General features: G+C 41.4%; 1 protein-coding gene across 1 annotated transcript; it reads right to left on the bottom strand.

Annotated features, from left to right (window-relative positions):
- Positions 1 to 3,047: 3,047 nt before the first annotated feature.
- cdc16 (cell division cycle 16 homolog (S. cerevisiae)) lies at positions 3,048 to 15,208 on the bottom strand. Its single transcript, XM_049593591.1, has 18 exons — positions 15,007 to 15,208; positions 14,768 to 14,822; positions 14,404 to 14,501; positions 14,224 to 14,262; positions 13,510 to 13,650; positions 11,406 to 11,565; positions 11,186 to 11,280; positions 10,883 to 11,016; positions 9,773 to 9,852; positions 9,605 to 9,654; positions 9,439 to 9,512; positions 9,218 to 9,343; positions 8,938 to 9,090; positions 8,307 to 8,370; positions 8,142 to 8,203; positions 5,506 to 5,641; positions 4,930 to 5,020; positions 3,048 to 3,882 (listed from the first exon to the last, which is right to left on the bottom strand). Exons 1-18 carry the CDS (start codon positions 15,052 to 15,054, stop codon positions 3,629 to 3,631), a joined length of 1,860 nt encoding a protein of 619 aa, XP_049449548.1. The 5' UTR covers positions 15,055 to 15,208; the 3' UTR covers positions 3,048 to 3,628.
- Between the last annotated feature and the right edge of the window lie 228 nt (positions 15,209 to 15,436).

Genomic DNA, 15,436 nt, shown 5'->3' with positions numbered 1-15,436 from the left:
TCAGGCAGGCTGTCCTGTGCAGAGTTAAGTTTTATGTGAGAATATGATTATTGGAGTGAGGTTGGTTAATCTACATTTTGTAAACTGGTAAGTGCAAGTACATAAAGTGCGTTGGGCTCAGTGGTAGTTATAGAGATTTGTAAGATCAGCCTTTCACACAGAAGAGCTTGACTCATTTTGACAAAACAAATAACTAAAAGATAGATGAATGACAATGGATAAAATGTTTGTAGCAATTATGAAGTATGAAGTGGCAGAAAATGGGTATACTAGAGTAAAGTACAAGCACCTCACCAAGTACCTTATTGTACCTAAGTACAGTACTTGAGTAAATGTAGGCTACCTCGTTACTTTCCACCCTTGTCTACAGCCTCCCTGACTTCTGATAATATTCATATTAAAACATAATGTGCAACTTGTCAAATTCAACCACCGCATGCAGCAGGGACACTACCTTAGTAAATGGTTCTGCACTGTCTTTTAAATGCCACAATCACATCCGTAACACTTACTTAAGAGACACGTTTATTTAAAGATCAAACATCGGTGTGTTGCGCACTGACCCTCCGCTGCATCACTGCGTAAACGTAGAAGGGTAATAAACATTTTTTTCGACTCCCACTTGTTGTGCTCATCAATAAATGTCCCAGTGTCTGTCCATCACTGCAGGCTGGAGTTCCTTAAGCGCTCCCCTCAGTGTCACCGTGCAGCTCCGGAGTCTGGCTGCGGGGCTTCGTGCTGAACTGGTCCGAGCTGTGAGAGCTGCCCGCGGGGCTCCAGCACTCAGGGTAGGACTGACTCACCGACCGCCCGTGGACGTCTCTGCAGGGAACTGGAGACGAATAAACAAGGTAAACAAAACTAACTTTCCAAATAGAAAAAAAATCTGTGCACATGAATCTTCTCAAATGCATCTTACAGCAGTTTTAAAGCTGGATCACTGTGCGTAAAAGCCTGGTGGATACCATAAACTCACCATTGAGGAAAGCCTGCTTGCCACTGCAGCTCTCCACACACAGCCGAGGTCTCTCTGGTGTGGACACGGAGCTCTTGAGGCTGGGGACAAAAGTAGAGCAGGTGTCCAGGTCCCGGCAGACCTTGTCCTGGGAGTAAATGACGGCCGACTTAGACGGAGTACAGCCCATCTCTCCTCGGGTTACTACAGCCGCTCTCCATTTGGGAAATAAAGGTCCAGGAGGTGAAGGGGAGATGACTGTATGTGGTGTGTGGATGAGAGAGAGAAGGGATGGAGAGGAGCTGTGAGGCTGGGAGAGATCACTCCTCCCCTAAACTGGGGCATGACATTTGAGAGGTTGGTCTGAGATCCAGTCTGTTTCATGCTACATGTACTTCACTCTGAACGTTTTTTCTTTGGAGGCATTGCATTGTTATGGCTTCACTGCACAGGAACTGCGAACAGCAATGGATCCACTGGTTAAAAAGTGCTGAAAGTCTATTTGGTTTTGTTCTATACCTACTAATAACTATATTATATGGGCACATATGACATCAGGGTTCCCACACTGTCTTACCCAACAAATTCATGACCTTTCAAGGATTTTCCAGGTCCAGTTCCCTCAAATTTATGGACCTGACATGGCCTAGTTTAAGCATGGAAAAGGGTTATCCATCTATCCATCCATTTTCATCACTTATCCAGGGCCAGGCCGCAGGGACACCAGGCCAAGCAAAGCACCCCAGACACCCCTCTCCCCAGCAACACTTCCCAGCTCCTCCTGGGGGACCCCAAGGCATTCCCAGGTCAGATGAGATTTGCAATCCCTCCAGTGTGTTCTGGGTCTGCCCCAGGGCCTCCTACCTGTAGGACGAGCCTAAAACCTGGAGGTGCCCAGGAGGCATCCTGATCAGATGCCCAAACCACTTCAGCTGACCCCTTTCAACGAGAAGGAGCAGCAGCTCTACTCTGAGCTCCCTCCTAATGTCCGAGCTCCTTACCCTATCTCTAAGGCTGAGCCCAGACACACCACGGAGGAAACTTTCCACCGCGATCTTATTCTTTCGGTCCCTACCCAGAGCTCATGACCATAGGTGACTTTCTGGCTCAGCTCTCTCTTCACCACAACGGTCCGACACAGTGCCTGCACCACTGCAGAGGCTGCACCAAAATGCTGATCCATCTCATGCTCCTTTCTGCCCTCACTCGTGTACAAGACCCCAAGATACTTGAACTCCTTCGCTTGAGGCAGTAACTCTCTCCCAACCCGGAGGGGGCAATCCACCGGTTTCCGGCAGACAACCATGGCCTCACCAATTTCCTGTTAAACACTGAGCATTTCTGAGAACTACCAGACTTTACAGAAGCTTAAAGACAGAGAGAGGGGGCTGACTGTGTGAACATTTCTCAATTGTGCTGTGTTACAGTGATGACAAACAGTATCAAGAGAAATTATGTTTCTATTTTTTCACAAATATATAAATTCGAGCAGCTTCAATGACCCTTGTCTATTTATGTCTATTTTAAAAAGTTTCACTGCTGTAAAGATGGTCTTGTTTCGTAAAACTGGGCTGTGTATGCAGCAGAAAGACGCAGATACTTTTGAAATTGGTGCTACATGACCAGAGAAAGCTTTGCTTTTGCTCAAGAGGTAGAAAATCTACAACCACCAGAATACACTAAACTGCACTGAGCCAATAAACACTCCTGCTGGTGGGTGATGCAATTCAAGGTCGTCAGTTATGACACAGGAAATAATATGTCAACTGGCTGGTAACAGACAATCACAACTTACATTTAAACTGTAAGCTAAACTATGTTTATGAAGACATTTAAGCCAAGACATGAATTAACAGGATTTTGGGTCATGTTTGATCAACACTGCTTAATTTTACCAACAGCCCAAGAGACAGTGAAAATCAGCTGGATAACATGATTTGAGCTGAGAGACGAGCAGGGAGATCTGGGTGCTGGTAAGATGGAGGGAAGTTTAACAAAGCTCATTTACACAAACTACCCACATTGTTAAGATACAAAGCTGGCTGAAGCTTGGCAAAGCATCTCTTTAACACAAAACACAGATATGTTAGGATCTGTTAAGATAAATGCATGGTTTATTGTAGGAATTTCCAAGAATAGTTTTAACCAAAAACTGCTTGTAATTAGCTGGCTCTTTATTCAACTTGTAAATCCACAGGTTAAGCAACACGGAGAGTCCTGCCACAGGCAGTAATAAGTGACTTTAGTCTTTGAGACGTGATCTGAGGTGTGCGGCTGTGTTTGCTCTGTTCAGTCAGGTGTCAGAGGGCCACATGGTGCCAGTGTCTCCAGGCTCAACCCAAGGTCCAATGCTACACCAAGTACTCCACCCCTTCACCAAGGCACGTGTTAATTCCCCTTTTAAAGTGCATTCTTGCTAAAGTAATATGAGGTACAGCAGGAGCTGCAAACAAATTCACACACACTTTTACTCAGGAAGGTCACAACAGCATCTTCTATGTTTTGTCACTTACAGAAACAATCATATCTAATGCACAACAGGGGGAATCCACAGAAAAACCTTTGGTGGAGGACTGGTGCCGAAGTTTTGGTGTGACAGTCGTCCTTGGGCCTGGATGTGTGTCCCTATGACAACCTGTTGCTACGACAGTTCCACCTCCTGACAGGATGAGATCACGTGCTGGTGTCCGACAAGGTGTCTAACATCACGTCGCTCTCGTACATATCACACTCGAGGGTTAAAGAGAGTCGCAGAGGCGTCTCCAGCATCATCTTGTCCTGATTTGAAAGTGGCGTCTCCAAGGACGTGATGCTGGTGTCCTCCAATCTCTGGGTGGCGAGAAGTTCACTGGTCTCTGATGTGTTGAGCATCTTCATCAGCGCTGGAGTGTTCAAGCTACCTCGCACCTTGTCGTTGATGTCTGTGCCTTAATGGAAACAAATAACATGAGAACATGTATTTGAACATTTGCAACTAAAGGAATATTTTGGCTGAAATTCTTAACCGTCTGACGATAGTTTTTACTCCTCTGTATGACAGAACATATCAGCAGCAGCTAACATACAACACCAAGCCGTTAAACGATCTCAACAATCTTGAATAAACACTAAAATGGCTTAACTATGTTGTTAAACCCCTTTAATAACTACTGAGTGACGTTAGTCACGTGATACTAACAGTTAGGCTTGTCCCTGTGTGTTTGACTCTGTCCCAGGTGTGGAACTTGTTCTCCCACATCAGTAATTTCATGAGTAGGGCTGCCCCCAACTAAGAATTTTCTTAGTCGACCAATAGTCATCATTTAGGGCCATTAGTCGACTAGTCGCCTGCATGTTTACCATATTAATTTAATTATTAAATGATATATTTTGGTGGTTTGTGTTGAAGGTGTGAGAAAGAATAGTATCAGTAACATTGTTAACACTGTGCTACATTACAGAGAAATACAAACCGTACTAATGAACCTTCATTAATATAGGCCTATATTTTATCTACAAGTGCACGTCACACACTGAGCGAGCCGCCTGTTAATGACGCTGTGGGCTAATGGGCATGTAGCTACTTCCATGTTTCAGATGATACGTCATGTTTGTAGTCGACCAATGAAGATGAGTTTACATATCACCTTGGGTTCGTCCTTCACCTTCTCAAAATGATCCCACACTTTGGATTTCCTGCCCGACATGTTATTAACTAGCCTGTGGAATAACCGCAGGTACCAGCCCTGGGAATTAACCTGACTCCTGTCTGACTGCTGAGCGTGGACACTTCCTGTGTCTGTCCTTTCAAATTAAATTCACACATGGTCCAGTCATATAGGTTTTGATTTGTTTTGACAAGGTGCAGCTCCTGATAGTTTCTTTTCTTTTCTTTTTTTGCTTCTTCGACTAAGCGATCAGTCCAAAAAACAAAACCTTTTTTTTTTTGACTCAGTGTGCAAAGGCCTTTGAACTGCAGTATAGCTGTATCCTACCTATATAGGCATCTGTGTCACCGATGTACATCTCAATACAGTGTCCGAGCATCGTCACAGAGAAAGTGTCATCCCTTTTCAGTCCAAGTGCCTGCACAGGAAGACACCAAACCAATGTCAAGTATTTGTCATAAAAACATACCTGGTGGCATGAAGAAAAATCAAGCAACCAATCACAGATAATGCTTGAGTGTAACCCTTCTTTTAAGTCCAATATCACAAAAAACCTTATAACCAAATATAAGGGACAAAACCAATATCTTTGTCTATTGAGTCTTAAATTTAATGACATCTTACAGCTGATGGTGTTTACTTGCACTTCTAAGTAGTTGTTATTTGTTTAAGTCAAGGAGCAGATTTTTATGTTTATTCTTTCACAAAGACAGCAAACTTTTCAACAACACTCTTCTCTGTTCTCCTTTTAAACTTCTGCCGTCCAAGGTTACTCCTATTCCTTCTGGCACTCTCAGAGGAGGCCATCAGCTTGCATTTATTGGCAGTTCTTGCTAAATACTCACACTCATGGTTTCTATGCAAGAAACAAAACACTTATAAACTAAAGCAAAGGCACAATACCGTATGAAAGTAGTCGATAGCGCTCTCAAAGTCACCCATGAGGCTGTGCACGTATCCTATGGCAGCGTAGGTGGAGGCGTGCTGAGGGATTAACACCAGAGCCTGACGGTGGTACTCCAGTGCCTGGTCGTACTTTCTACAGAAACAAACACCACAAGTACAAGTTCATATCAACAAATTCAACAATATTTCATGGACAAATGAACAATACGTCAATATTATTCTGATATCCTGACACAAGACTAGATGTCAAATTAGATTTTGGACATTGTTTTATTGTCAGTGTTGTCTTTTCCTGGTTTTAAAGGCTGCATTACAGTAAAGTGATGTAATTATCTGAACTTACCAGACTGTTCTATTATTTGCCTTTACCCACCCAGTCAACGTTGCGTCAACATTAATGATATTTATTTCTCAAAAACCTCATTGTGTCAACCCTATAATATCGTCCTAATCTGGTAAAAAAATATTGTGATATCGGATTTTCTCCACACTGCCCAGCCCTAGCAAAAATATGACGAAATACATTTTATCAAATTGTACGTTTGAAGGAAGTAAATCACTGTTCAGTGATAGAATAAGATTTTCATGATTGTTTAGTGACGGAATAAGGTCAAATACAGCTGGTATATCTTGACTAACATGGCCGTTTTGATTCAGAGCACCGATAAGCAACTATCATCCATGTGCAGAGAGCCAACAGTTTACAAACACACTCAAAATGACAGGTTCCCAACAGTGCATTATGTGCGAATTCAGTTATAACCTTTTTGAAAAACGTGAAGAGAACCGTTATAATCTGTTCAACCCTTTTTAAAAGTTGCAGCCAAAGGTAGCAACACAACACTACACATAACCTTTGTATAGTAATGATTATTAAGTGACTTAAGTGTGCTTTGATGCTATGTGACAGTCATCTTACCTATTCAAACCGAGCTAATTATTTTTTTTTACCAAAGGCACTTACAATTTTCATATCAGCAAAGGCCCAGCTGTGATTTCCTATGTTTACGTTACAGCATGGTTACGTGGATGATGCACCAACAGTTTACGTCAGGCGATCTCCCTATATGAATGGTAACCCTCTTTCTACATAAAAACAACCACTTGTCCACACACTGTGTGAGCCCCTTGTATCTATCGAGAGGTGGCTATGCATAATTCATCAAAAGGTCTTTTCATTAATTCTCATTGACGGCCCTACCTGAATGACTGCAACAGAACAAGTGGATACAGCTCTGAAAATAGCTTGTAGGAGAAAGGCGAAAGAAAATAAGACAAGGAGGGGAATGTACAAATGAGAGAGAACCCTCTCCAATCGTCTTTAATGAGACACTCAGGGTAAATTTAGCCTCCCGTACTAGTGCTGTACGTGGTAACTCAAAGAAGACCGTGAGATCCATGATGACGTTTATAGAAGAGCTGCAAGTGCAACTGCCTCCCAGTGGGCCTAATTAAGACCATTCATTCAAACACAAACTACACTGTAATGCTGGGCCACAGTGCCTGCATGAGCAGTGCGTGACGAGTGCATTACATGGTGTTTACGCAGACAGTGATGCTGATGCAGAGCAGCCTGCTCATAAAACTACTATATTTCCGCAATTAAAAGCTGTACTCCACAAATTTATGGAGCCATGCAAGCCACTACGTTGTCAACTAGAATTACTGCCTTGCAGTTGTACTGTATGCCTCCGCAAACCCGTCAAGTTGCAGCTATAATTAACATTCACGCCTGTGAAAACATGGATGCTTCACACACTTCTTACCCTGGCAGAGGCACCCAAGATTAGTGTCACCAATGACTGTATGAATTCCTGAGTTATGGCCCAAAACATGTTTTGTGAAGTCACAGTGACCTTGACCTTTGACCACCAACTTGAACCGACTCAAAGTGAATGTTTAGACCAAATTTGAAGAAATTCCCATAAGCTGTTCTGGAGAAATCACATTCACGAGAATGTGATGGGTCACGATGACCTTGACCTTTAACCACCAAAATCAAATCAGTTCATCATTGAGTCCAAGTGAACTTTGGTGCCAAGTTTGGAAAAAGTCCCTCATGGGTTTCTTAAGTTATTGCATTCATGAAATAGGACATTCCAGTGGTCCCCAAGGGCCCAGTGACCTAGACCTTTGACCACCAAATTCTAATCAGTTCATTCCAGAGTCCAAGTAGGTGTTTGTGCCAAATTTGAAGAAATTCCCTCAAGGTGTTCTTGAGATATCTGGTTCACAAGAATGGGACTAATGGATAAACAACTGAAAACATAATGCCTCAATAAAAAGCCTTGTGTTAACAAATTAAGGGATTCTGTTTGGAGAAATATTGTCAGAGGACTTTCAGTTTGATACGGAATCAGGAAATGTTGAGTTAAAAATAAATATTTGGATTTTATATAATGTCTGTAACAGATAAAGACATTAAAACGGCAGTGCAAGGTGGTATGATATCAATATAATTATCAGACCACTGTTACTGTCTATTTCTGCGGAAAACCCTGTGCGTCATGCTGGAAAAAAAGGCTCCTATTCTCTAGATGTTCTGCAACTGAGCAGCACTGCTCACGCTGGCAGTGTGGCTGCTCTAACCTGTTAAAAGAAATAATACAGGGTAAAACTGGCTCCATACTTACTTCAATTTCCGACACACATGCCCCAAGTTGTTTAACAAAGGCTCCCATTTGTCCACAGTGACCTTAAATTTAAAGAAAAATACCAAAAAGCATATTGAGAAACTCTTCTCAAGACATTCATCATTCACATATTCACACTATTTCAGTTAAATAAAAAGACGCTACCTCATTCCCTATGGCTTTGATCTTCTCCATTGCATCAAGGAACAACCTCTCTGCGGTCTTCCAGCTAAAACAGAGGACATGAGAAACATATGTATTTGTGCAATCTGTGGCTGTTTCCTTGCTTTAAAATATCAATACCCAGAATACAGAGAAAAAAATGCTGCAAAGTTCTTAGGTATCTAGTTTCTTCATCCCACACAAATCAAAATAAAGCTACCTGTATGGCTAGATACCAAAGGGGTTATTTCAGAGAACATGTCCCTTTGTAATCTGACACTATGAGGGACAGTTAAAATCTTTACTATGAGATGGTAATGCAATGTAAATGACAGTCATTGCATGTAAATCTTTGAGGTAGCAACAAGACTGCCGAACAGACATGAACAGAAACAGGTTCCACGCTTGGCCAGTCAAGTTATTGGTAAGTCAGTGATTTTATTTCAGTTGTTGACAGTCGCTTTTGAGACTGGTACAGAACATGAAGTTCATATTTTACTCCTGACTCCTCCAGCTTTTACAAATACCACCGCTTTGTGCCAACATCAGTTTGTGCTGCCAATTACATTTATACTACCTTTGTCAAACTAGAGGCCTGAGTGTTATTGTGTGTGTTTGTGGCTGCATGACTCACTCTCCGTTTTGGAAGGCAACGACCGCCACCTCGTGTATGACAAATGGGTCCTCTGGAGCGATACTGAGAGCCTGGCTGAAGAAACGTTCTGCCAGCTTGGAGTTGTTAGTCAGACCGTACTCCAGGCCGATGTAAAGCATGGGTAAGTGACACCTGCGGGAGACATTGATTGTCACAAGTGTCATTAAAAATGGCAAAATTGTCAGCTAAAAGGACACCCATTTATAAAGGCTTCATATGTGGAGCTGAGAACTCCAGGACCTGTCAGTCATGTACCTACCCTTTCATCAGCTGAGCGGCAGTGAAGTAGGCAGCCATGGCTTGGTCATGCTCACTCTCCACTGCAAATGAATGACCATAGGCAATCCATGCAGGACCATACGTTCTCTCCAGCGTAGTGGCTTTGCTACAGGAGACATATAATAACCACTATGTATATAACAGCCTGTAATGTGGCCTTAAACAGAATGTACTTTCTTTTGAGCGTGTGCAAATACAAACCTAAGGTATCGCCGAGCATGTTCGTTTTTATGGCCGACCATGAGATAATAGCACCCGACAGCAAACCAGGAAACCTGATAAAACGTTTTTATTTGGTTATGATGTACTGGAAATGAGGCAAACATGGAAATGGATGGATGGGGGGGGGGGGAAATGCAACACTTACTGGGTTGTTGGGATACAAGTCTACAAGTTTGTGTGAGAGGTAAAACAGCTCTGCAGGGGCAAAAACGCAAAAAGCTTAATAAGCAAAATTATTATTATTATTATTAATAATAATAATACTAATAATTCAATAATTCACAACTAAATCAGCGGTTGATATGTATTTTACCATTTGCTTTTCCAAGCTCCACCAGAGTTCCTATGTGGACTGGTAAACAGTTGGCATGGAAGGGGTCTTTGACCATCACCCTGAAATAGAAAAACAAATTGCCCCCAGTGGGATTAATAAAGTCGTCTGAATCGGAATCTGACATAATTCACTTTGAGTAAAGAAGCAGCCCGCTTACTGTGTTCATTTTGGATTTTTTTCTTACATGAAAACATGTAGAAAAACAATATAAAACTACAGTAATTCTATTTTTTTTTTTTTTACTTTACTTCTATGACACAAGCCTCGCCTCTCAGTAACCCATCTGCTTCTAAGTGGCTACCTGAGGCTGGTGCTGCACGCACATCGAATTCATGCCTGGAAAAAGAAAGTAATTTTCTTTGAATCAAACGCGTAGTCTCCTCAAAGCTTAGGGCTGCTCGTCATGGAGACAGAAAACGAATGGTGCTGTAAAGCCCCTGTGGTGAAAGCCGTCCTCATCATGGTGGATTGATAATGCCCAGCGGTAATGTAATGCATCCGCAGCACTAATGAAAAAGCTCGACCGTATGTTGAAACAGTCAATAAAATTCAATAAATAGTGAAGCTGTCCATTTCATTACTTTACATCACTTGTAATAAACACACAAATGTCAATTAGATGGTGACCCTCGTCAGAAATAAAGATAAAGAAAAAAAAAATGGCTATATGGATCAATTTGACCTGGACAGAGGTGATCACTGTACAAGTGACTCAGAAGTGTGTGTTTCAGTAATGTAACCACACACCACTGATATCCTGTTCTTCCAATATGATGTGGACATTGGCACGAGTGGCTGCGGCCAGATTAAACAAGGAAGCATGTGAACGAGGTGATAAGGGATGAAATTGTCCATTAAGACTGAAATGTCACATCCTGATTTTTGAACCACTTCTATTTAAAACCCTAAAATGCAGTGAGTGGTATCGTGCTCAAAGGCTTTAATGACACCACAGATATATGTCGGAAAAACTGAGAATCATCCTTGTCATATAATAACTCCCGATAAGACTCTGCATCGTTTGCAGAACAATTAAATGCACACACACAAGCACACAAACAAACTAAGAGGAAACCTTGAGACACCTACATTGATGTGAGTTTGTAGCACATCTTGAAATCACAGTTATAATAATGCCTCTCAGCGAGAGACACCACTACATCCAGGTTGTCCTGAAGACCATTGACCATCTCTGGCACCACAAGGTCACTGGGCTTGTTGTACTGCAGAAGGAAGGAGAGGAAGAGTGTGTTTATGCATGTGTGTGAAAGGTGGGTGCAGGGTGTAAATGTGAGTAGGTGGGGAAGGAGATGAAGCAAGGAAGGCACAGTAAGGTGACACAACAAAGCAATACAAAACAATTCTCAAAACTAAATGCAGAGCACTGCCTACCTTCTTTAACTTGTTCTCAAATAGGAAGTGTAACAGCTCCTCCTCTTCCTCAGTGCACTGTTGACTCAAAGGAAGAGAGTCGAGGAAGTCTTTTTCTATTGAAAAATTACAACAACACATTTCACATATTTTTACAAATCACTGAAACGATCACGAATGGCACATATATGTAGAAAATTTATGGGCTAGAGTGTACATCACCGCCACAGTTCAGCCTCACCTTCTTGTGCAGTCAACATGTGGTGAGACGTTAAAAGGTCAAAGGCTTCAAAGCAATACACATCCAGTTTCAAGGCCTCTTTGTAGCTGGAGGTGGCCAGTGGTCTGTTGTCCATGGCATCATAGATCTTGCCCCGCAGGAGGCAGATGGAGCTACTGATCTGAGATATTTAAAAGAGAAAGTAAGGAGAACTGAGAGAAAGCAGACGACAGAGTCTCTAGTAAATGCTCATAATATAACTTAATAACTTCATGTTGTTTTAAAGCTTCATCAATGACATAAACAAAACTGGACCAGGAATTTAAAACAGCCAGTGGACTGCCTGTACAGCACTTTTCTAGTCTCAGCGATAGTGACCTCTCTTTGTGCTTTACAACACAAGCCAGCATTCATCCATTCACGCATAAATCATGTCGATAGCAGGGACGAGGGATTGAACCATCAACCCTCTGATTAGTGGACAGCTCTACCTCCTGAGCCACAGCCAACTCAAACAACTCTCCTATCGTGATATTAGTGTTGTCATGATACTGCAATTTCTAACTTTTATAAAAAAAAATGTTTAAATATTTTATACGACTTTTGATACCATGGGGAAAACTGATACAGAGGACCTAAAATATTACATTTTCTATTAACAGATCAATGTCACAAGGCTATAACATAACAAAAAACTTGCAGGAAGCAGCAGAACGACAGCAATAATCATGAACAGTAAGGGAGAGCTAAAAGAGCAGCTGGTGCAGGTTTATCGTTACTGCAGAAAATATGGATTGAAACCGTTTCAAATATTCAGAATCGCTATGTATTGACAAATCGATGATTTCTGACAACACTCCCTGATGGTAGCGTTGGATGATAGTTTATGTCGGCGTTATATTTCACATAACTTGCTTGCTCAAAATCACATCTGCTGACCTCAACTGTTACTACAATTACAGTTGCACAATATTGGATTTTTTGCTGATATCCGATATGCCGATATGTAACAACTCATTTGACCGATAACCAATACAGTATCAATATATCCACTTTTTTCCGACCTAATTTAAGTGATCATCAAGTCTCTTCTGTTGTGGAATTAACATCATATTATGCATGCATACTCTTATCGTGACGGCCCACCAGCAGATGGAGACATGTAATACAATGCTTTTCAGTGTATGTAATATTCATTCATTGTGCAAAATAGGAAAAAGCATGTTGGCCAATTCTGTCAGTTCCTTTTAAAGCCAATATCAGCCGATACCGATGACACGCCAAAACTATTGTGCTTCCCTAATTACAGTGGTTATACATGGCCATGTCCAGAGCAAGACTTGAATCTTTTTCAACCACTACATAAAATTAATTATAATAATCTAGCCAGAACTGCAGGGACAACTGTGAGCAGGTGAACTCCATGACATAAAAGTCAGCGAAGATTACTGCATCTAGTGTGTAGTGTTTTAACGTAGAAAAAGAAATCTGATGTTGAACTAGAAACAATGAACACATACAGCACTATTGTGGGTGAAAGGAATATCTAATAGTTCACTAATATGATGCTGTTTGTGAAAAAGTGTTCCTCTGTTAAAAAAAAGGATTGTTTTCAAATTCCTAGCTCGCATATACGTTTTTACAATGACTTAAACACTGCATGCCTATCACTATTGCTGTACAACTTTATCTATTCTGTAGACCTTTCCTTTAATAAATGACAATAATTACTAATATTGGTTTTTAAACTTGTGAAAATAAAGTATGTATAGGGACTGCATGTGTAACACTGCATTTTAGAATTCTTGGAACCTTGTATATTCTCTACAATACAACAGAAGGGTTAAACAATTGCAAGTGTGTATGATTTCTATCAACAAGGATAAAAAAAAACTGTAGTTGGTGATGAGAGTACTTGTGGGAAGTATAACTACACATGGCTGAAAAACAGTACATCCTCATATTTGCAGCAACAGCAAAAACAAGATGAGTCGTGAGGAACAGATAAATGCTGAGTAATAAGATTACATCACACAAGACTGACAAACAAGACGGTCCAAAATCTTTCATCAAACTGGAGCGCCCAAATCGTGGAGTGTACGCAGTACAAGCAGTTTAGACTTACAGAGGCAGGAGACATGTCCCAGTCCTTGGTTGACTCTGGTGTCCCGTTGTCCTCTTTCACGCTCCTGTCCAGCAGCTTCTTGCTTGCTGGCTCCTCCGAGTCCAGGATATCCAAGGCCTGCTGGAACTCTTTGGCAGCATACTGGACGAAACAGTCAGAAACAAATTATCTGTCAGGTTTCTCTAGATCAGGGGTGTCAAACGTACGGCCCGTGGGCGAGGTTTCAGGAGCAAGTTAAACACTTCGTTGCCTACTTCTGGTAAAATTCTGCGTCAGAGGCTTTTCCACCCTGACCAGAATACAGGTCTCTGATATAACAATGAATACTTAGTGTGACCATGTTTAGAGATATTGAGCATTGCGCAAAAACAGCAGCTTAAATTCAAAAGAATCTGCATCAGGAAACGTATGGATAAATGCACATGTAATGACAGTGAGTAGTAGACTGACTGTGGAAAAACTGAGACATACTGTTGCAATTGCACTTATTTTTCATTAAGCATCACAGGCTGTTCATTTGTTTTGTAAAAGGATGGACGTCTACAGAATGTACTTGTAGTTCTTTACAAAAAAAAGGGAAAATGTTGGAACTGATGGTAGTTAAATTGGGATCAAAATTGGGTTGTATGTGACACGTGAACCAAAATGAGTTGACACCCCTGCTCTAGATTATATTATATTATATGACACAGTATATGTTTTAAAGTTACTTACATGGCACCTAGCAGCAAGATACTGACAAGCCCCGTACAACTGTGACAGAGAGGACAAGGCTTGTTTCAGACACACTCACACATAGATCCTTCACATTGTTTTGACACATTAACCATGATGATTCAATTCCCAGCCAATAGATTTGTGCATGTATACAACACACACATAACCTGCAATTACCTTGTCAAGTTTTCGTGAACGGAGGGCATGGGAGGCTCTGTGGTACTGTGAGGTCAAGTAAAGGCACTGAGCTAGCCAGTAGATATCCTGTGGATCCTCTGCATGCAACACAAAGCAGTACATATCTGACGTTAGGGAGTCATCACTGACAGGCTGCTCAACACTGTGGCAACTGTTGGCGAGCTACTGTCACCACCAGTAGTAAAAAGTTTATTTTCAGTTATGATTGTGCGTTACAATATAAGCAAAACATGGTTTATCTCCCTGCAAAACGCCAGTTCTCCAGACATTAGCTTTGAAACTTTAGCTGACAGTTTAGTAGGCTAACGTGTCGGCTAACATAAACAGCTCTAACGGTACTCACCGTGGGAAAGTGACGCTATCTTGTCGGCCCAAAACAGAGCACTTTGATACTGTTGCTGTAAACAAACACACAAAGACAAACAAAGAGTCACTCTGATATAAATTTATATTGTTGGTGGCTGTGTGGGAGCTTTAAGTTAGCCGGGAATCCAAGCTATGACTGTTTACCACTGATGCTAGCTTGGCTCTCAAGCTAGCATTAGCTTGAAGCACAGAAAGTAAGATAGTAATAATTCTTACCTGGTCGATGTACTGCCGTACTCGCTTTCTCAGTCTGTCGAGATTCATTTTGATTTGTCTTTATTAAAATATCAGTTTGACTATCAAAAGCGTGTCATTCTTAGAGACGGAGAAAAGCTGTGTATCAAACTATGCACAAAACAGTAGGTGCTAGCTTGCTAGCTGCGTAAAATCAAATCCGCGGCTTCTTTCTGCAACGAGTGTTCTGACAAATGGTGCCGTCAGGAAACTACACGACAGACAGTTCCGCGTTAAGCCGGACTTTTCTTTTTTACTTCCTAGATATATCTAGCTGTAATATAACTTCATAAATATAAAGCGATATACACATTTATTTGATTTATTTATTTGTAATTAAAGAAACAATCTACAAAGGGTTATCATTGTGTTTATAAATATTAAAGGGGAACTACGCCTATTTTCAAAAGTC

Source organism: Epinephelus fuscoguttatus, linkage group LG13 (genome assembly GCF_011397635.1).
Source record: "Epinephelus fuscoguttatus linkage group LG13, E.fuscoguttatus.final_Chr_v1".
In the NCBI taxonomy this organism is placed as follows: Eukaryota; Metazoa; Chordata; class Actinopteri; order Perciformes; family Serranidae; genus Epinephelus; species Epinephelus fuscoguttatus.
This window is presented reverse-complemented; position numbering and strand designations above follow the sequence as displayed.